This window comes from Neomonachus schauinslandi, chromosome 9 (genome assembly GCF_002201575.2).
Source record: "Neomonachus schauinslandi chromosome 9, ASM220157v2, whole genome shotgun sequence".
Taxonomy (NCBI): Eukaryota; Metazoa; Chordata; class Mammalia; order Carnivora; family Phocidae; genus Neomonachus; species Neomonachus schauinslandi.
The window spans coordinates 34,334,002-34,355,901 of record NC_058411.1 but is presented as its reverse complement, the minus strand read 5'-3'; the positions used below and the strand labels follow the sequence as shown (position 1 = coordinate 34,355,901).

The 21,900-nt window shown below is 37.5% G+C and overlaps 1 protein-coding gene across 4 annotated transcripts in view; it reads left to right on the top strand.

Moving 5' to 3' along the window:
- Positions 1-21,068, top strand: part of FUT8 (fucosyltransferase 8) — a 327,874-nt gene extending 306,806 nt beyond the window's left edge. For all 4 annotated transcript variants that reach the window (XM_044918092.1, XM_044918090.1, XM_044918091.1 and 1 more), the window contains 3 exons: positions 5,571-5,747; positions 10,889-11,039; positions 20,067-21,068. In XM_044918092.1, the coding sequence (XP_044774027.1) occupies positions 5,571-5,747; positions 10,889-11,039; positions 20,067-20,384 (646 nt within the window). In that variant the 3' untranslated portion in view covers positions 20,385-21,068. The remainder of the gene's footprint in view (positions 1-5,570; positions 5,748-10,888; positions 11,040-20,066) is intronic.
- The last annotated feature ends 832 nt before the right edge of the window (positions 21,069-21,900 follow it).

Here is a 21,900-nt window from a genome sequence, read left to right as displayed (position 1 = left end):
TCATATCTTTCAATAGTTACCCTGAATGTAAATGGACTAAATGCCCCAATCAAAAGACACAGGCTATCAGATTGGGTTAAAAAACAAGACCCATCGATATGCTGTCTGCAAGAGACTCATTTTAGACCCAAAGACACCCCCAGACTGAAAGTGAGGGGGTGGAAAACCATTTACCATGCTAATGGACACCAAAAGAAAGCTGGGGTGGCAATCCTTAGATCAGACAAATTAGATTTTAAACCAAAGATTGTAATAAGAGATGAGGAAGGACACTATATCCTACTTAAAGGGTCTATCCAACAAGAAGATCTAAGAACTGTAAATATCTATGCCCCTAACATGGGAGCAGCCAATTATATAAGGCAATTAATAACAAAAACAAAGAAACACATTGACAACAATACAGTAATAGTGGGGGACTTTAACAACCCCCTCACTGAAATGGACAGATCGTCTAAGCAAAAGATCAACAAGGAAATAAAGACTTTAAATGACACACTGGACCAAATGGACTTCACAGACATATTCAGAACATTCCATCCCAAACCAACGGAATACACATTCTTCTCTAGTGCCCATGGAACATTCTCCAGAATCGATCACATCCTAGGTCATAAATCAGGTCTCAACCGGAACCAAAAGATTGAGATCATTCCCTGCCTATTTTCAGACCACAATGCTTTGAAACTAGAACTCAATCACAAGAGGAAAGTCGGAAAGAACTCAAATACATGGAGGCTAAAGACCATCCTACTAAAGAATGAATGGGTCAACCAGGAAATTAAAGAAGAATTTTAAAAATTCACGGAAACCAATGAAAATTAAAACACAACTGTTCAAAATCTTTGGGATGCAGCAAAGGCAGTCCTAAGAGGAAAGTATATAGCAATACTAGCCTTTCTCAAGAAACAAGAAAGGTCTCAAGTACACAAGCTAACCCTACACCTAAAGGAGCTGGAGAAAGAACAGCAAATAAAGCTTAAACCCAGCAGGAGAAAACAAACAATAAAGATCAGAGCAGAAATCAATGAAATAGAAACTAAAAGAACAGTAGAACAGATCAACGAAACTAGGAGCTGGTTCTTTGAAAGAATTAACAAGATTGATAAACCCCTGGCCAGACTTATCAAAAAGAAAAGAGAAGTGACCCAAATCAACAAAATCATGAATGAAAGAGGAGAGATCACAACCAACACCAAAGAAATACAAACAATTATAAGAACATATTATGAGCAACTCTATGCCAGCAAATTTGATAACCTGGAAGAAATGGATGCATTCTTAGAGATGTATCAACTACCAAAACTGAACCAGGAAGAAATAGAAAACCTGAACAGACCTATAACCACTAAGGAAATTGAAGCAGTCATCAAAAATCTCCCAACAAACAAAAGCCCAGGGCCAGATGGCTTCCCAGGGGAATTCTACCAAACATTTAAAGAAGAATTAATATGTATTCTTCTGAAACTGTTCCAAAAAATAGAAATGGAAGGAAAACTTCCAAACTCGTTCTATGAGGCCACCATTACCTTGATCCCCAAACCAGACAAAGACCCCATCAAAAAGGAGAATTACAGGCCAATATCCTTGATGAATGTGGATGCAAAAATTCTCACCAAAATACTAGCCAATAGGATCCAATAGTACATTAAAAGGATTATTCACCACGACCAAGTGGGATTTATCCCTGGGCTGCAAGGTTGGTTCAACATCCACAAATCAATCAATGTGATACAATACATTAACGAAAGAACAAGAATCATATGATCCTCTCAATGGATGCAGAAAACGCATTTGACAAAGTACAGCATCCTTTCTTGATTAAAACTCTTCAGAGTATAGGGATAGAGGGTACATACCTCAATATCATAAAAGCCCTCTATGAAAAACCTACAGCGAATATCATTCTCAATAGGGAAAAACTGAGCCATGGGAACACTGCCGTGTTCCCCCTAAGGTCAGGAACACGGCAGGGATGTCCACTATCACCACTGCTATTCAACATAGTACTAGAAGTTCTAGCCACAGCAATCAGACAACAAAAAGAAATAAAAGGCATCCAAATCGGCAAAGAAGAAGTCAAACTCTCACTCTTTGCAGATGATATGATACTTTATGTGGAAAACCCCAAAGACTCTACCCCAAAACTGCTAGAACTCATACAGGAATTCAGTAAAGTGGCAGGATATAAAATCAATGCACAGAAATCAGTGGAATTCCTATACACCAACAATAAGACAGAAGAAAGAGAAATGAAGGAGTCGATCCCATTTACAGTTGCACCCAAAACCATAAGATACCTAGGAATAAATCTAACCAAAGAGGCAAAGGATCTGTACTCAGAAAACTATAAAATACTCATGAAAGAAATTGAGGAAGGCACAAAGAAATGGAGAAACGTTCCATGCTCATGGATTGGAAGAACAAATATTGTGAAGATGTCAATGCTACCTAGAGCAATCTACACATTCATTGCAATCCCCATCAAAATACCATCAAGTCTTTTCAAAGAAATGGAACAAACAATCCTAAAATTTGTATGGAACCAGAAAAGACCCCAAATAGCCAGAGGAATGTTGAAAAAGAAAAGCAAAGCTGGTGGCATCACAATTCCAGACTTCCAGCTCTATTACAAAGCTGTCATCATCAAGACAGTATGGTACTGGCACAAAAACAGACACATAGATCAGTGGAACAGAATAGAGAGCCCAGAAATGGACCCTCAGCTCTATGGTCAACTAATCTTCGACAAAACAGGAAAGAATGTCCAATGGAAAAAAGACAGTCTCTTCACCAAATGGTGTTGGGAAAATTGGACAGCCACATGCAGAAGAATGAAACTGGACCATTTCCTTACACCACACGCAAAAATAGACTCCAAATGGTTGAAAGACCTAAATGTGAGACAGGAGTCCATCAAAAATCCTAAAGGAGAACACAGGCAGCAACATCTTCGACCTCAGCCGCAGCAACTTGTTCCTAGAAACATCGCCAAAGGCAAGGGAAGTAAGGGCAAAAATGAACTATTGGGATTTCATCAAGATAAAAAGCTTTTGCACAGCAAAAGAAACAGTCAACAAAACCAAAAGACAACCGACAGAATGGGAGAAGATATTTGCAAATGACATATCAGATCAAGGGCTAGTATCCAAAATATATAAAGAACTTATCAAACTCAACACCCAAAGAACAAAGAATCCAATCAAGAAATGGGCAGAAGACATGAACAGACATTTTTCCAAAGACGACATCCAAATGGTCAACAGACACATGAAAAAGTGCTCAACATCGCTCGGCATCAGGGAAATCCAAATGAAAACCTCAATGAGATACCACCTCACACCAGTCAGAATGGCTAAAATTAACAAGTCAGGAAACGACAGATGTTTTGTGGGGATGTGGAGAAAGGGGAACCCTCCTACACCGTTGGTGGGAAGGCAAGCTCGTACAACCACTCTGGAAAACAGTATGGATTTACCCCAAAGATACAAATGTAGGGATCCGAAGGGGTATGTGCACCCGGAAGTTTATAGCAGCAATGTCTACAATAGCCAAACTGTGGAAAGAGCCAAGATGTCCATCGACAGATGAATGGATAAAGAAGAGGTGGTATATATATATATATGTATATATATATGTACATATATATATTTATATATATGTACATATATTTATACATATATATAAATATATATGTACATATATATAAATATATATGTACATATATATATTTATATAATATATAATATATATTATATATTATATAATATATGTTAATTTTATTATGCAGCCATCAAAAGGAATGAGATCTTGCCATTTGCAACGATGTGGATGGAACTGGAGGGTGTTATGCTAAGCAAAATAAGTCAATCAGAGAAAGACATGTATCATATGACCTCACTGATATGAGGAATTCTTAATCTCAGGAAGCAAACTGAGGGTTCCTGGAGTTGGGGGTGGGGTGGGAGGGATGGGGTGGCTGGGTGATAGACACTGGGGAGGGTATGTGCTATGGTGAGCGCTGTGAATTGTGCAAGACTGTTGAATCGCAGATCTGTACCTCTGAAACAAATAATGAAATATATGTTAAGAAAAAAAAAAAGATAGCAGGAGGGGAAGAATGGAGGGGTGGAATCGGAGGAGGAGTCGAACCATGAGAGACGATGGACTCTGAAAAACAAACTGAGGGTTCTAGAGGGGAGGGGGGTGGGAGGATGGGTTAGCCTGGTGATAGGTATTAAAGAGGGCAACTTCTGCATGGAGCACTGGGTATTATGCACAAACAATGAATCATGGAACACTGCATCAAAAACTAATGATGTAATATATGGTGATTAACATAACAATAAAAAATTTTTTAAAAATCAGAAAATAATGAATAGGAAAAACAGCTCCCTATTTGGTCCTATAGCATTCAAATAAAACATGCATATTGAAAAAAAAAAAAAGGAAGTGGGAAGAAAAAAATGATAGAAAAGGTGTTCATACGATGGTATTCACATCTGTAACTATAGTCTGGAATGCAAAGGAAAGAATACCTGCAGAGATACCAGATTAACTACAGTGAAAATAGACCCTCTCTCCAGATTCATAATGAAAAGCTGGCCTTTGGCTTGACCTAAGGCCTGCCCATATACTGTGACCTAAGGGGAAACAAATCTACCTTTTTCTTTTTCCCATACATGAATAGTGTTTTAGTAATTTGGTAGGGGGGATGCAGGAAGGGCAAATTTAAGGAGAGTTTTAATTTATGAAAATAAACTCTGACCATTATTATTTTCATTACAATTACTTTGAAAGCACTAAGATGGGAGGAGAGTACTGTGGAAGTCAACACATATTCAGTGCAGGGCAATGTAAATCTTTGTCCCCAATTTTACAGTTTTAGAGCTTTTTTTTGAATAGGACAGATGAGATCAATATCTGCTTGTGTTTGACAGAGTGAAAACAGCAAAAGGAAATTCATTATGCATACAACAAAAGGGCTGGAACGTCTCCATGAACTTAAAATAGTAAGAATTCTTAAAAGGTTTGCCTGCCTTGATTGTGCTATAGGAAGAATCCGTGCAGGTCTGTGTTTTCCTCAGACAACTTTCAATTCTACAAGCTGGCAGTTACAGTAACTATATAGGGTGTCATGAAGAAAAAGAAAAGTTGGCATCAAAATGTTGCAAGAAATATATTTAATATTCTGTAATAACAACTGTGAATCTTGGTATCATTTGTTGTCAAAAATCTTAAAAAGTTATATCCAGTTGTTATGGAAGGCTGGTTGGTATTTTGCTCCCTATATGGAGTATAACTCTGGAATCTTCCATTTATTTTACCATTATTCTTGGATATGCCAATTACCTTACAAGAAAGCATTCTTCAGAAGCTTATTTTTTAATTCTCCTTGTATTGTGTTAACATGCAAATATATTTAGAATATATTTGTTTGAATTTTTTAATATTTTTTTCTAATGGCAAAATGAAAGAAAAATTCATTTAAAATGTCTATGATGCCACCATGAATAACGGTATAAAGTTGAATACCCTATCAGCAGAATCTTTCTCCTTCTGCCCCCCAGAGTCCATGTCAGACGCACAGACAAAGTGGGAACAGAAGCAGCCTTCCATCCCATTGAGGAATACATGGTACACGTTGAAGAACATTTTCAGCTTCTTGCTCGAAGAATGCAAGTGGATAAAAGAAGAGTATATTTGGCCACGGACGACCCTTCTTTATTAAAGGAGGCAAAAACAAAGTGAGTTAAATGAGACTGGGATTCTTTTCAATTGAAAGGAATCCTTGATTCCCATGACTTGTGATTCTTGTTATAATATTACTACTGATTAATGGCAGTTTTTTAATTCAAACAACTGTGTACTTGTGTGACTGTTAATATAATCAAAGCATATTTGAGGTGCCAGCAAGGTGTATGTTTCATTCTGAAGTCTCTTCTCTTGGTGTGTAGGCCACTGCCATCCTGCTGTGTACTCACATGACCTCTTTGTGTGTTTGGAAGAGAGAGAGCAAACTTTCTGGTGTCTCTTCCTGTAAAGGCATTAATTCCGTCAGGAGCACCCCATTCTCATACCCTTATTTAATCCCCATCATCTCCCAAAGGCCCCATCTCCAAATACCATCACATTGGGGGTCACAGCTCAAACATAGGAATTCTAGGGGGACACACACATTCAGTCCACAACACTAACCAACTGCTAGAAATAAAACACACCAGGGGCTTACCTTTTTGCATTCACTATCTTCACTAGCAATTGTGGGCAACTGAAACATATGTAAAATATAAGTTTTCATCTCATAAGAAATTTCTGGAACTTGGAAATTATATTAAAGAAAAGTAAAGAATCAGAAGACAAGTTTTATAAGTGGAACAATAAGAGCTTCTAGTATGTATTGAACAGTAACCATCATTTATGGAACATGCCTGTATTTCAGGCACCGTGGTAGGTGCTGGGGATTCCATGATATGCAAGATACTCTGCTTTCAAGGAATTCCTAATCTAGTAGGAGAACAATATGAGTAGTGCTGCTATAGAGTTAATGTAGGGTGTTTGGAAAATACATAAAGCACACTGATCCTAATTGGGAATTTATCACAGGATCTAGGTTAACCTAGAATTGGCCTTTATTTACTATTAACAAATAAAGGATGTATTAAATGTGTGAAAGTAGGAAATGAAGGAGAAGAATCTGTAGTCTCAGTTCTGCTCAGACACCATTTACTCCAGAAATCATCCCTAAGTGAATCCCTAAGTGTTCCTCCTCTGTGCATTCCCCTGACTTAGTGTTTAGCACTTGCTTACCTCTGTCTTCCTCACTGGATTATGAGCACGTTAGACCCAGTACCTAGCTCTAGTAAGTGCCCAGTAATTATTGAATTATGTTTATTTCAATCCCATCGGTTTGGAAACATTTCATTAGCTGTTACTCATTTAAGCTATTTGACTATTTTATTTATTTATTTCTTGGTCCATTTTTTATGTCACAAATAGGAGTTGGGAAGAAAAACATATTTAAAGTGAAGACTGTAATGTGGGTGTTTATCCAAATCATTGGATAATAATTTAAATCCTATTTCTCCCTCCTAAGAATCCAAATTAACCTGATATAAATTGCGTGTTTTTTTTTTTAAGTCTCCCTCTATCAAATACTCTCTCACACTGTCACACTCTCACACACACATACACACAAAGGACCATGAAATTCATCAGCCAAGCATAAGCCAAGTTATATGCTTATAGTTAGGGATTAAATGAACATTTGGGCACAAAACACAATACAAAATCTTCACAGATACTTTTCCAGTTTGATATCCAGACCGATTAGAAACAAAGTAGAAATAGTTCACCATGCTCCTTCATTTTAAAATACCTGACTAAATTTGTAGCTTGGTTGAAAAAATAATAAAATTAATTTTATCTACTCTTTTACTTGTTCTTGAAGCATCACAAGCTTTTTCCTGTCTTTCTTATTTCCCTGATTAGCAAAATAATTCATGCTCATTAAAAGATATGGAAGTTGGTAAGTATACAGGCAAGGAAAAAATGTTACCCACAATCCTATTACTCAGTGGCAACAATTACTTAAATGTTGACTTATTCCCTTTAGTCATTTATATAGTTACCCATTTTAGTAGTTGATCATATTGTATATAATAATTTGAATTCTTTTTTACTTAATACAGCAATGGATCCATTTTCTCAGGTCCCTAAAAATTTAATCATCATAAATGTCCCTTTTAATGACTATATATCTCCTATATTGATGTGCAGTTGCTTGCTCATTTGCCTAATATTGTACAGTTAGGTTATTTCCAGTTTTTTACTCTTATAAATAATGCTATGATGTATTCTTAAAATTGTCCACATTATTTCCTTAAGCTAGATTTTTGGACTTGGAAATATTAGATAAAAGGATATGAACATCTTACAACTTTGATCCATAGTGCAGCATGATATTTTTACAAGAAGCAACCCTTATAGTAGAGTTGGCAGCAGGGAATAGTACAGTTTGAATTTCCTTTTTGTGGTCAGCAGCTAGTAACTCCTCTCCCCATGGTAGTCCAGGAGGCAGGGGTTTTTTTCATATTCTGTTATAAACATAGCAGCAGCATTTTATGCACTTTTTACCCCCTCTGGAAATCCTTTAATTTTAATTTTCTGAGTCATTTTTTTATTATTTATTTATTTTAGAGAGAGAAAGCATGAGCAGGAGGGGCAGAGGGAGAGGAAGAGAGAATCTCAAGCAGGCTCTGCACTCACAACACTGAGATTATGACCTGAGCCAAAATCAAGAGTCGGATGCTTAACCGACTGCACATCCAGGCACCCCAATTTTATGAGTCATTTTGAAAATTTTCTCAGGAACTTAAATGCTGTTTCTCTACTTCATTATTTTACATAGATGTTTTTCTACTCTGAATCAACTCTGCTTTAGACCTGTCAGGATTAGTTTTGATACCTAAGCAAACCATAAAACCTCTGCCATTTAAGTTTTAGGAGACCAAAAACATGAATTAATCTCTCATCAAGGTGTATAGTGTCCAGGGTGATTATGAGACTTCTGTGCTTCAAGAGGGTGAAGAGCTGAAGAATTAAATGATGCATAGAATTCACACAGTCAGGGAAGAATCCATTTTCTGGGTAGCTTATCTTTTGTAAAAGCAGTCAAGATTAACTTTATATATGTGATTTCTGTGTGAAAATGAGCAGTTAATGCTTTGCTGCTTGGTATTACACCTCAGGTTTCTCTTGGTTAAGACTGAGTTTGTCCATGAGATTTTGGCACCTGCACTGACTGTGGCAGCCATTGCTAATGTGGAGATATCTCTCTTAGGTAATTCACTGTTAGAGTGTTTAAATCACAGAATCATTGGCAAAGAAATAAAAACTGTTAAAGCTGTCAATCCAATAATGTAGTCTGAGACGTGGAGATTGGGAACAGGGGTGAAACAGGAGAAGAAACAAGTCTTTAAAAATCTCCCAGAATAAATATTTACATATTTAGTGTGCTCTTTATCAAAAATGCTGGATGAGCCCTCCTAAAATTAGTTCCGTTTAAATGAGTAGAGGCAAGAAAAATGTATTTAAAAGTTTTTGTAAAGGGTTTGGTTGCCTTGTGAAATGAAGACTCAGCAATAAAGGGTGGTGATTTTTTTCACTATTTTATTGAAATGTAATATGCTAGACACAGTTACAGGACACTAGAATACAAAGAGAAATAGAATATAATATGTGGCTCCTTATTTCAAGGAGTATCCAGCTGGTAGGCGTATACATGTACATGTAACAAGTTATTGAAGTATAGTTAGATGAATGTGCTGTAGGAGTTGTATACCAGCACCAGTAAAAGTAATGCCTCTGCTGATGTACTTGTGGTCAGAAGACAAGAAAGAAGCATGTTTGTGTAGAAATTTCCATACGTTTTATTGGAGATGCAAAATCTCCCTTTTCCATTGTTTACTTTGTTTCTGTTTGTTTTTTCCAAACTCCGTATCCTTCATCAAGCAGTCTCAGATAAGGCCTGAGGAACTTGGGTGTTCTTTGGTTTGATTCCAGGGAGAGGGGTCTTTAAGTTAGGAAGGGCATTAATGTTAGTGTCACATCTCAGCAAAAGGATCACTCTTTTCTTTTCACTGGGCACCCAAACCATGCTGACAGAGTTAGTCTATTCGAGGATAAAACCTGTATTGGTGTGTTTTAATGATTCCCTCGGTCCTCTATCCTCCAGCCTTTTCATATTTATTTGTTGCGGTTTCTGCCCCATGCCTGGGTATGCAGCTTCACAAGAATCACATTAAAAGTCTTTTTGGTTGTTTTCTTTTTAAAACAAATGTGACATTTCCTTTGTCTCCCTGATTTGGGGCTGAAGAGGGCAAAATGTCAAAAATAATGAGGCCAAATGGATCGGAACACTGATTACCAGTCTGAAACAGTGCTCAGAGACTTGGCTGTCACAGTCATTATTAGAGGCAATGAGAAAAAGCTCCTTGGTGGCTGTGAAATGAAGAGAATCTGAAGCAGCTTTTAGGGGATTAGGAAAAAGTCCCAGACATAGGTAGCACTCACTTATTCATGTATTTACTCACACAGCATTGTGTGGGGTACTAGGTGCTGTGAAGCAAAGAAAAATAAAGTCTAGTCCCAACCTTTGGGGAATACTGTGTGGGAGACAGACATGTAAACGGACTTCTGATGGTTCAGGGTTTACAAATAGGAACTATTGCCCTCTCAACAAATATTTATCAATCCTTTATTCCAGATTCTCTTCTAAGTACTAAGAATAATACAGTGAACAAAGCAGATGAAATGCCTCTTTATAAAGAGCTTACATTCCACTTAGGGATGATGAAGGTGGGGAATGGATACAGGCAGTAAATAACAGTCAATATATATTATATGTCCAATGATAATAAAAGTCATGAAGTTAATCAGGTAAAAAAAGATAGAAATTGCTGAAGTCCTCATTAATAAGGCTATATTTGAGCAGAGATCTAAAGGAAGTAAGGAATAAAAACAAGTGGATATCTGCAGAAGAATGTTTAACAATCACGGCTAATATTTATTGAGCATTTAGTACATGTCAGGTGCTCTTCTAAGCACTTTACATTGCTTAGTGTATTTAATTCCCACAGAATTATATAAAGCAGGTACAATTATTATCCCATTTTGATTTAACTCCCTAAGTTTGCAACTTAAGTCTGAAGATCTACCTCACGCCTGAGAAAATTTATTCACTCTGTACTACAGAGTATAATTAAAACCTCTTAATTCACAGTAGAATCATTTGAGCATGTGGTAGACTTTCTGGTAAGATACTACCTCCCGATAGAGTACTGTGATTTCAGTGACTATGTACAAATTTATTTCTTTTTTTTTACAGGTACCCCACTTACGAGTTTATTAGTGATAACTCTATCTCTTGGTCTGCTGGGCTACACAATCGATACACAGAAAATTCACTTCGGGGTGTGATCCTGGATATACACTTTCTCTCCCAGGCAGACTTCCTAGTGTGTACTTTTTCATCCCAGGTAAGTGATAGTAGGGCATGTTTAAATGGCCAATATTTTTTTGGTCATATTGAGTTCAGGAAGTTCTTGGTTGTTTTGTTTTGTGTATGTATGTATGTGTGTTTAATGTTATCATGACTCAGGTGCAATTTTCCTAATATTTGGGAATGATCTCTTTTGTGAAAGAATGGGAAGATTCCATACCCTCCCCTCCAAAAAAAAAAAAATAGGTATTCAGGTATTTAGTTGCTTACAAGCAATTGTTGACTACATCTCCACTGAAGCCAGCTACTGGAGTTGTTTAAAGTACTGGCATGTTCACAGCATTTAACCAAAATAGCAAGTAAGTAAGCTTACTTAATACTTTCTGATTTTGCAGGGGTGCCTGGGTGGGTCAGTCAGTTAAGCTTCCAACTCTTGGTTTCGACTCAGGTCATGATCTCAGGGTCATGAGATCAAGCCCCATGTAGGGTTCCGTGCTCAGTGCATGATCTACTCAGGATTCTCTCTCCCTCTCTCTCTGCCCCTCCTCCTGCTGGTGCGCACTCGCTCTCTCTCTCTCAAATAAATAAATAAAATCTTTTTTCAAAAAATACTTTCTGATTTTGTATAGTCAGTATGCAACCAGCATCCATCCACTTCTACACATCGGTGCACTGATACTGAGAGGCTTAAACACCAAGCATTGTGTCTCACTCAGTTGCTTTATAGGAAATAAAGTGTAAATGTAATTCTTTTTCAAGTCCTGTTACATTTCTACCAAGCAAGAGACTGTATATTAAATTTAGGCAATACCATATTACAATCGTTCTTTGAGTTTAATTGTTGCAGATAATTATATGTTATGGGCTTGGTGTTTTTGTTTTTATGAGTGGTCCAATCAGCCTTGTATACACAGTGGAATACCAGCATAGAAACATTTATTGTTGGTTTTATCCTGCTCTCATTTATGTGCATATATGGGTTAGTTCATTCAACAAGCTGTTAAATGACTATTTGTGCTCAGAATTATATTAGGTGTGGAGAGGATTTCTAGGGTGATTGAAGCTACAACAGATCTTACCCTGGTCCAGAATCTAGTGAGCAAAATACTCACATGAAGTAACTGGAGAGTAATTACCACGAAATATAGATCATGTAAGATAAATCTTTGCCTAAAAGCTTAGAAGAAGCAGAGAAAAGAAAATGTGAGAAGGGAGGCCGCACCATTTTCATGGGAATATACTTCAGAGAGTATAAAGAAATGGACAGTTTTTTTATTTTGTGACAATGCACATTGTCACAGTGGGGTGGTGATATGATTATTGGAAAGATACCTACCCCAGCAAAGGCTATGAGTTTCTTCAATATGAAATAAGAATACAACTTTCCACCCAGAGCAGAAGTCACATAGCAATAGTCCTAGTCAGAACAGAAAACTTCCTTGGCTTTCACGTTCCCATGACGGCATCCACTGCTGACGTTTTTTTCCTAACGGGGATAAGGATCCTCTCATTGAGAAGCTCCCTTTTCTAGTCTCTTGGTGGGTAGACGGGAGGAGTTATAACTACTTGGTCTGTCTCAAATGTTATTGAGAATCTGGCTATATGCCCACCTGATCAACAGGTGCAAATGATTAGTAACAACCTCTACACATTTTTGAATGCTTATTGTTTGAATGATGAAGCAAGAGTCATTTTCCCAGATATACCACCACCTCTGTAGGCCTAGATTTTAGGCCTGTCTAAAGTCTATTCCTGTAGTCCAGGGTTGCTCAGCCTAGGCACTTTTAGCATTATAGGCAGGTACTTTGTTGTGAGGTACTGTCCTGTGCCTTGTAGGATACTCAGCAGCATCCCTGGCCAGTAGCATACTACCTCAAGTTGGGACAACTGAAAATGTCTTCAGATATTGCCAAATACCCCACAGCAGTGGGGAGGACAAAATCACCTTTGTTTAGAATCACTGCTGTAGTCATAAAGCTTGAAAATTAAATAAATATATACATGTCTGAACACTCAGCAGCCTTACATGTGGGCAGACACTGAGACAGGCATGTGCTCTATTTTGCTTTCCTTCTTCCAGCCCTCCTTAATAATACCATTAGGCTCATTCCAAAAAGAAAATCCTTTTATTTTTTTTCTTTTCAAGGATGTGCTATAGAATTTTTGATTCTTATAACCTCATGACTCTAATTTTGACCCAGAAATCGGGACCTCTATTACTTTATGATAGTAGAAATCTGTCCAAGCTTGAGGGGCATATTGTTCATACTACTTTGTTCTATTTTATGCATATCAACCTCAGGGTGTTCTCCAGACCTCAGGTTCAGAGAAGTCATTCACATGAGGAAAGAGTGGTGCTGAAAGAACTTTTTGTCTCCAAAGGAATGAGATTTGTGCTTATATATTATATTGTTCCTAAAAACTCTTGATAAGTTAGACAAAGTTCATCCGAAATAACTTTTGTTCATTTGAACCAAAGCAAAACTCAAACCAATATCTTATATACCAAAATAGATTTGAATACCTCAAAAAATTTTATGTGAGGGTTCAGAATAAAAGTTTAACAGTAAAAATACCTTACATTTATATACTGAGTAGCAGTTTGCTAAATGTGATCACTGCCATTATCACAAACCTTTCTTGATGACTATCAGCTGTAGCATTTGAAATTATGGAATAATTCCACATTCACTGATAAATCTCTGGGCTTACTTGTATTCCAGCATTTTTTGCAAATATTTTTAGAAAAAAAAAAGGGTTTAGTACAGTTCAATATTTTTGCACTGTGAATGAAATTGGTTGCTTGATTGTAGAGGTTCTCTTGCCATAAACCAAAATTGGAACTGTTCGAAATTTTCCCAGAAATGTCTCATCATCATCACCAGTGGAGTGTGAGAAAAAGTCACTGATAGCATCAAAATGCCAAGCCATTGACTCCTAGGCAGAGAACAAAAATGAGGCAACATGGACTTTGGAATCAGACTGGGTTTAAATCTAACTTTGATCACTTAGTATCTGGGTGGCATTTGAACAAATTAGTTAGCATATCACTGACCTTTTTTTCCCCAGCCTGTAAAACAGTAGTAGGACCTACTGCATAGAGTTTTTGTGATGATTAGAAGTTATATGTAGGGGCGCCTAGGTGGCTCAGTTGTTAAGTGTCTGCCTTCGGCTCAGGTCATGATCCCAGGGTCCTGGGATCGAGCCCCACATCGGGCTCCCTGCTCGGCAGGAAGCCTGCTTCTCCCTCTCCCACTCCCCCTGCTTGTGTTCCCTCTCTCACTGTGTCTCTCTCTGTCAAATAAATAAATAAAATCTTTAAAAAAAAAAAAAGTTATATATAGGAGCGCCTGGGTGGCTCAGTCAGTTAAGCGTCTGCCTTCGGCTCAGGTCATGATCTCAGGGTCCTGGGGTCGAGTCCCGCATCGGGCTCCCTGCTCAGTGGGAGTCTGCTTCTCCCTCTGCCCCTCCCCACCGCTTGTGCTCTCTCTCTGTCAAATAAATAAAGAAAAAATATTTAAAAAAAAATAAAAGTTATATGTAAAGCACTGAGAATAGTATTTAGCAATATATTAAATACAATGTTAGCCGCTGTTGTTATTTATAAAGGGAAAAGTATAGGAGTACCTTTGTGTGTTAGACTCTACAGTATTTATTTGAGCAATCTTTTTTCACATGGCCCCATTTCAGACCACATACTCCCATGTTTTAGGAGGAGCATGAAACATGCTGTTCAAGGACTCTGTTACTCCTGCTTGTGGTCATGGGTAATGCTTAGGTTCCACTGAATAATCATGTACATTGTATGGGTATAACAATTCTTTGTTAAGAGGAGCAGCCAGAGAGCGCCTGGATGGCTCAGTCAGTTAAGCATCTGACTCTTGATTTCTGCTCAGGTCATGGTCTCAGGATCATGAGATCAAGCCCTGTGTTGGGCTTGGAGCGCAGCAGGAAGTCTGCTTGAGAGTCTTTCTCTCCCTCTCCCTCTGCCCCTTCCCCGGCTCACACTTTCTCATGCTCTCTCCCTCACTCTAAAATAAATAAATAAATCTTTAAAAAAAAGAAGAAGAAGAACAGTAGCCAGTAAATTCAGCATTTCAATTTCTCTGTGCCAACGTACCTCAACTCTTTTATTTAGCTTATTGAAAAGAACATCACCATATAATATAAATTTTCAGAAACAAAAGCTCTTCATTCCCAAAGGGTGAATGATAAGTAATAGTCTTTGCTTTAACAAATGCAAGTAAAATTGTGTATGTGTTGACTTTAGGGAAATTAATCTGCAGAACATTCTTACATATGCCATAGGCATGCTGGGAAATGGAAAAGGACTAAAGTGTTACATCCAGAAGGGTGACAAAAGAATAAAACATCGAGAACCAAATCTCAGCCCAGAATAAAACATGGACAACCAACTCTCAAACTTTCCTCAATGATAATATCATATTCCAAGAGATTATTAGAAAGTGACAAAGAGGTTAATGTCTTCTTCGTAATGCTTTGACAACCCTGCAGTTTTGTCTCCTATGTCCAATCCTTTGAGGACTATTACACTATAAGACAATAGTGAGAAAGAGTTTATCTGTTGACCATGAGCTGTTGTAGGCAATACTGGAAGAATGAAATGCCATGCAAGACTTGGTTAATGTTTGAGAAACCGCAGGCACCAATACCATGGCACCTTGATTGGGATTCCTCACCACATTTTGGACCCATCCCCCTCAGTCTCAGGATTTCTAATCTTTCTTGGTTTTATATCTATAAGTGAGATCTGGGAATTCTCTCTCCTTAAAGGAAAAGTTTTTTTAAGCCAATAATATGACTTTACTCTCTAGTTTTGTTACTATTGTTGCTCTTAGTTTTCTGAATCCCTTCATCAGAGCTGTTTCTCAAAGCCAAGTTTGTCCTAAAGCCTCATAAATTGAAGAGAACAATCCTCAGGATTTAATCTGAAAATTAGAGGCAATATTAACATTTTCAAAGAACATCATGTAAGTTTTGAAAGCTATGCAATCACATTCCAAATTATTCTTGCCTATACCCGAAGCATCTACTTTGTCACTTATTTTCCTATTTAATAAAACCATCTTAAATATGAAACACAGAAATTATAGTTGGTGAAATAGCAGTGGTTATTCAGTTGTACTTAGTTGTAAATAGGCAAAATATCAGAAAGGTTTTTTTAAAAAAAAAATACTACTTATCTGGTTTTGGAATCGGTTTTTATTACTCTGGAATCTAATTTACAGAAATTGTTGTAGATGCTCACTTTAAAGGCTTTGGGTAATCAGCATTTTTAAAGGAGCAATCAACATTGTTCAGTAGTTTTAACCATTAAAATAACAATAGGACAAAATTACTTTTTTTTCCCTTGTGACACTTTCCTTTTTCACACTTAATACAACACTCTCATGGTACTCTTTGTTGTCTGGTTCCAAATCCACACACAATACACCTGGTCTCCTTACCTTCTGAATCAGATTTTGGAAAGCCCAAAGGGAAAAATCATATACTACATTCATTTTATTCGACAGATGACTCTGGATAGGAATTTCCAGTGAGGTAAGGCCCATGAAACAATAGTAGATACTGTTCTCTCGTTGAATAGCAAAACAAAGGAGTTTACAGGAAAAGTGCACACATCTCTCAGCATCACCCAGGGAGACAAGAACTTACTTCCAACTTCTCACACTAGGAGATCCTCCTGGCCCCATCTATTTTGACAGAAAAACAAGATCCCATCTGCTCCGATAAGGCTTTGGAGGCTCATATAAACTCAGCTGGTTGCTTCTCAGGGATAAAATTCAGGTTAATGGAACTTCCTCTCCTTTTTAATTTTTTTTAATACAGTTGCATCTGTATTTTATCCTTTGGCAACATTTTTGCTCTTACTCATCACTGTGTGCTTAGTGGTGTTCTAAATGATACACTGACATGAAATAAGAAATAAAACTTACTACATATAGCCAGCCACTGCTTTCAAACCGAAAGGTTTGCCTCTCTCAATCATGCTACCTGTCCAGTATCAAACTTAGTATTGATATCAGCTGAAAGCCTTCCTTTACCTGCCACACAGTTTGGATTGGTAAAGCCCAGAGAGGAAGCCTAAGGTAATTAAATGCAAACATTAACACTATAGTCATCTTTCTAGCCCTTTGCAATAAGGTGCCCCATGGTAAATATAGAGAAATCTTTTTAACTACTAAGAATGTTATATGTGGATCTTAGAGATTAAATATCACTCATGGACCTGCATTTCCACTGCTAGGCTAGTATTATGCATGAAGCAGTATTCATTCAACAGGTACTCCTGAGCACCTACTATGTGGGCACAGTACTAGGTACTTATTCTAAGACAGTTTAGTGTATAGTGGAGAGCCAGAGAGTATTCTCATTGTAACTCTACCATTTACTAGCTCCTTCCCCTACCGCCACTGTTTTTTTTTTGGAAATTCACTTAATCTTTCTGGGGCTTATTTCTTCAGCTGTAAAATATGGATAATAACAGCACCCACCAGTATTATGAGAAAGATAAAGGGCCTTATATCAGCCCACCTCAGTGTCTGAAATTTCTACCATTCATTTTTCTTTGGCTTAAGAAAATACATATGTTATCCACAGGCTAACACTTTATGGATACCAAAATATAAACTGATTATTAGGATTATCCTCCAAAAGAAAGTAGATCCCTAAGGGTGTGGGACTGCAGGCAATGTTTTTATGAGGGTGAGACATTAATAGTGGAGAGGAGGAAATACATCAGAGCTCATTGCCACAGTGTGGTCATCCCAAGGGCAATGCAAGTTCCTGCATTCCTGGCTAGAGATAATTGAAGAGTGGGCACTGAAGAAAAGAAAAAAAAAAACCTGTCAAGTTTGCCCAAGGCTTGCTTTGGCCTTATGTTTGTTCTTTCTGGTGTTACAATCCAAATATGGAGACCAGGATATACAAGAGAAATATGCTTAGGAGTTAACAAGCATACACAAACTGCCTAGGTTCAGAACTGGAATCTACCACTTAATAATAGTGTGACCTTGGGCAAATTCCTTAACTGACCTTTGACATCTGTAAAATGAGCATGATAGAATTTTATGGGGCTACTTAGAGGATTAAATTCAGTAATACCTAAAAACAATGTCTGACAGCAAAAACTCCAAAAATACCAGCCTCTATCATTGTCACTATACTTTGCTATTATTGGAGCTGCTTTGTTTTAATTGTTTAGTTTCTTCCTCTCCGGAGTCTCCACTTGATTTTGCTTGTCCCCTATGGGCCTTCGGCTGACTTTGGAGTTCCCGTTCCAAAACTTTTTGACCCTTATTTTGTTACAATCTCAGTATTCTACCAGTGATCTCAATTGTACCATGACATCCCCACATCCCCAATGTAAAATTAGTTTGTTGATGGAGTAGCAAACTTGCAAGCAAAGTCATTGTCTTGGTTCTATGACTAGTTGAAATTCTAGCACTAGAATTTGGGCCGATCACTTACTCTCCTCATATTTTAGTCCATATTTGCAAAATTTAAAATATTTTCTAAACTTAGTTTCATTTGCAGATTACATATAGCATTTGAAAAGCACCCCTGCAGTTCCTGAAATTCAGATTCTTTAAGAAGTTAAGGTGATGCTTAACCTAATCAGATTTCATTTGCTCATAATAGTTAAGGATGAGCGGCTCCATTTAGTTTTTGATTTCATAAATACCAGAGTTTTAAAGGACTAGTGGGTAATCCTGATTTTGCTCCACTGAGCGGGTTAACAATTACTGTTAGTAGTATCATTTTAAATAAATGCAAAAGTATTGGCATAGTGACAATAAAGCTTCATTAACTAAGACAACTACAACTGAGATTTGGGAAAATCTGACTTGAGTTCTCTGTTCACAATGATTTATAATGGAAGAATTTTCTAAGTAAAATGGTAGTGTTCTCTCTTCTGTGTTCACCTATTCTTAGAAAAGTTCCTGAAACCCATTTCCTCTATAAAGAATGTATTTATTAATTGCTTAAAATGTTATACCCCCATGAAAGTAGTTATTGTTTAACTTTATCACCAAGCTGCAGGCTCAGTGTACAAAGTTCATATTGTGGAATTTCAGCGGCCATCCAGTGGGCATAGTAGGTATTCTTTGGAAAGAGGAATCTTTTAAGTAGCCTTAAATGCATCAGGTAGATGCATCTTCACCAAAGAGCTAGGCCATCTTATTTTAGTTCTAGAATGCTAATATCTACTCAGGGCTCTTAAAACTCTTTAGAACAGAAATGACAGATATGTTTTAGCTCACCTGCCAATGCTAGTTGTCAATAATTACATGAATTTCTATTGAGAAGAGTTCTGAGATCAAGTCCAACCTAGCAGAAAAGAGTATGTGAGGGCGCCTGGGTGGCTCAGTTGGTTAAGCGACTGCCTTCGGCTCAGGTCATGATCCTGGAGTCCCGGGATCGAGTCCCGCATCGGGCTCCCTGCTCGGCAGGGAGTCTGCTTCTCCCTCTCCCACTCCCCGCTTGTGTTCCCTCTCTCGCTGTGTCTTTCTCTGTCAAATAAATAAATAAAAATCTTTAAAAAAAAAAAAAAAAAGAAAAGAGTATGTGATTGAGACTGAATGGAGGGGAAGGGAGTAGCAGCATATGTGTTAAGTATTTATAATCCTAATGCTCAACCTTAAATTCTTCAAGGGCACAAACGATGTCTTACTCATTTTTCTTTCACCAGTGCCCAACACAAGGTATACTGTGTGACTCTTAATAAATGTTCATTAAAATTAACTGATTCATATTCTTAAAGTACTTTGCATTGTATATATATATTTTTTTCTCCCAGAGACTTTAGTTGTAGTAATCTTTTATGTTTAAAAAAAAAGAGAAACAATTGTGCACAAAGATGAAGAATGACTTGTGCCATATCTGAGAGCAAATGGACTGAAAACCTGTGACTAGAATCTACTACTTCTCATCTTCTCAGTCCTAGTCATGGTCTAGTCCTAGTCTGTTTGTCCAAGGGCCTTCAGATTGCGATGAAGGAGATTTTATGTATACTAACATTTTTTTTTCATTCTTTCCCAAGGTCTGTCGAGTTGCTTACGAAATCATGCAAACACTTCATCCTGATGCTTCTGCAAACTTCCATTCTTTGGATGACATCTACTATTTTGGGGGCCAAAATGCCCACAACCAGATTGCCATTTACCCTCACCAACCTCGAACTGCAGATGAAATCCCCATGGAACCTGGAGATATCATTGGTGTGGCTGGAAATCATTGGGATGGCTATTCTAAAGGTGTCAACAGGAAACTGGGAAGGACGGGCCTATATCCCTCCTACAAAGTCCGAGAGAAGATAGAAACGGTCAAGTACCCCACATATCCTGAGGCTGAGAAATAAAACTTCGATGGAAGAGAAGGACAACTAAACTCAGTTCAAATCATTTGAGCCAAACAGTAGATGAAGAAGGCCCTGACATTACAACACATGGTGAAATGAGTAGACAACTTTAAGCACCAGGAGCAACTGGAAGTGACAGATGCTTCACTGGTGGAATTACTCTTTAACGAGGGCTACAACGCCCTTAAACTCATGCACAGTCCAGTAATGTACTCACATATAACATACAAACAGGTTGTTTTCTACTGTGCCCCTTCTTTCAAGATTATGTCCCCATGAACAAACACTGCCACGTTGTGTAATTTAAGTGACACGGACATTTTGTGTGAGACTTCAAACATGGTGCCTATATCTGAGAGACCTTCATGACCTAATGAGAAGACCAGAAAAGCTCCCTACTATGGGGAGGTTGATTCTTAGCCAGTGGTGCTATTGTAACCACTGAATTCACTCCAATCAGCAGATTCAGAATGAGAATGGATGTTTTTGTCTGGATTTTTTTTTTTTTTAAGTAATTGCATCAGTTCCTCCACTTCATCATTAATAAGTGAAGGATACATCAGAAAATAAAATATTCACACTCCATTAGGAACTTTTGTAAAACAATGCCATGAACGGATCTTTAGTACTCAGTGTTTCTGGACATTCTCTTTGATAACAAAAAATAAATTTTAAAAGGAGGAATTTTGTAAAGTTTCTAGAATTTTCCATCATTGGATGATGTGGTGGTCAGCTTTATAGTAGAAAATCTATGATAAAAAGAGGAGTTTTCTAGTTTTTCTGCTTAATTTTTTTTGTTTGTTTCTGATTGAGTGACTACTCAGTTCTTAGGTCAAAGAGTCATTAGTCCATTTTAACAGAGTCATTAGTCCATTTTAACACTGAAAACTGAATTTAGTTGATACACATTACAGAGTTGCGAAGATATTCTCTGAGCGCTTTTATTTTCTTATTTTGGGCGTTGTTTATTTTTTTAATTGAATTAAATAATCACACTTCTTGTCCCAGAGGAACTGTCACCTCCATTTCCAAAACGAACAATTTCAGGCTTGTTGGTAACCTTTCTTATTGCAGCCATTGTCATTTTTTGTGAGTTGAGTCCTGTTGTTTTACCCAGGAACCAATATGTGTCTTTTCTTATGTCCTGCTTTTGAGAGCACCAGGAACCTTTGGGGTTGAGAAGCTGGCTCTGTTTCTCAAGTACATATCTCACAGTATGTAGAATTTGCTGAATAAAGGAGAGTGGAACCAGTGTGAGACCCAAGATGGACTTGGGATTCTCTCTTCCAAATACTTCTTTTAGTAATTCCATGAGAGAATCACTTCAGAAGATAAGACTTTGATGCCCTCTATGCTTTCTCTCTGAACATCACTTTTCTCCTTGTAGAAACATTTCCTACTTTCAGGAGCCTGCCTCCTTCAGATGCATGGCAAGCATATTTCATAGCATGTGTTCTACATTCTGAAGGAAGAATTTGATCCATTAAGAACCAGTAGCAGGCCTGGTGTTGAATAT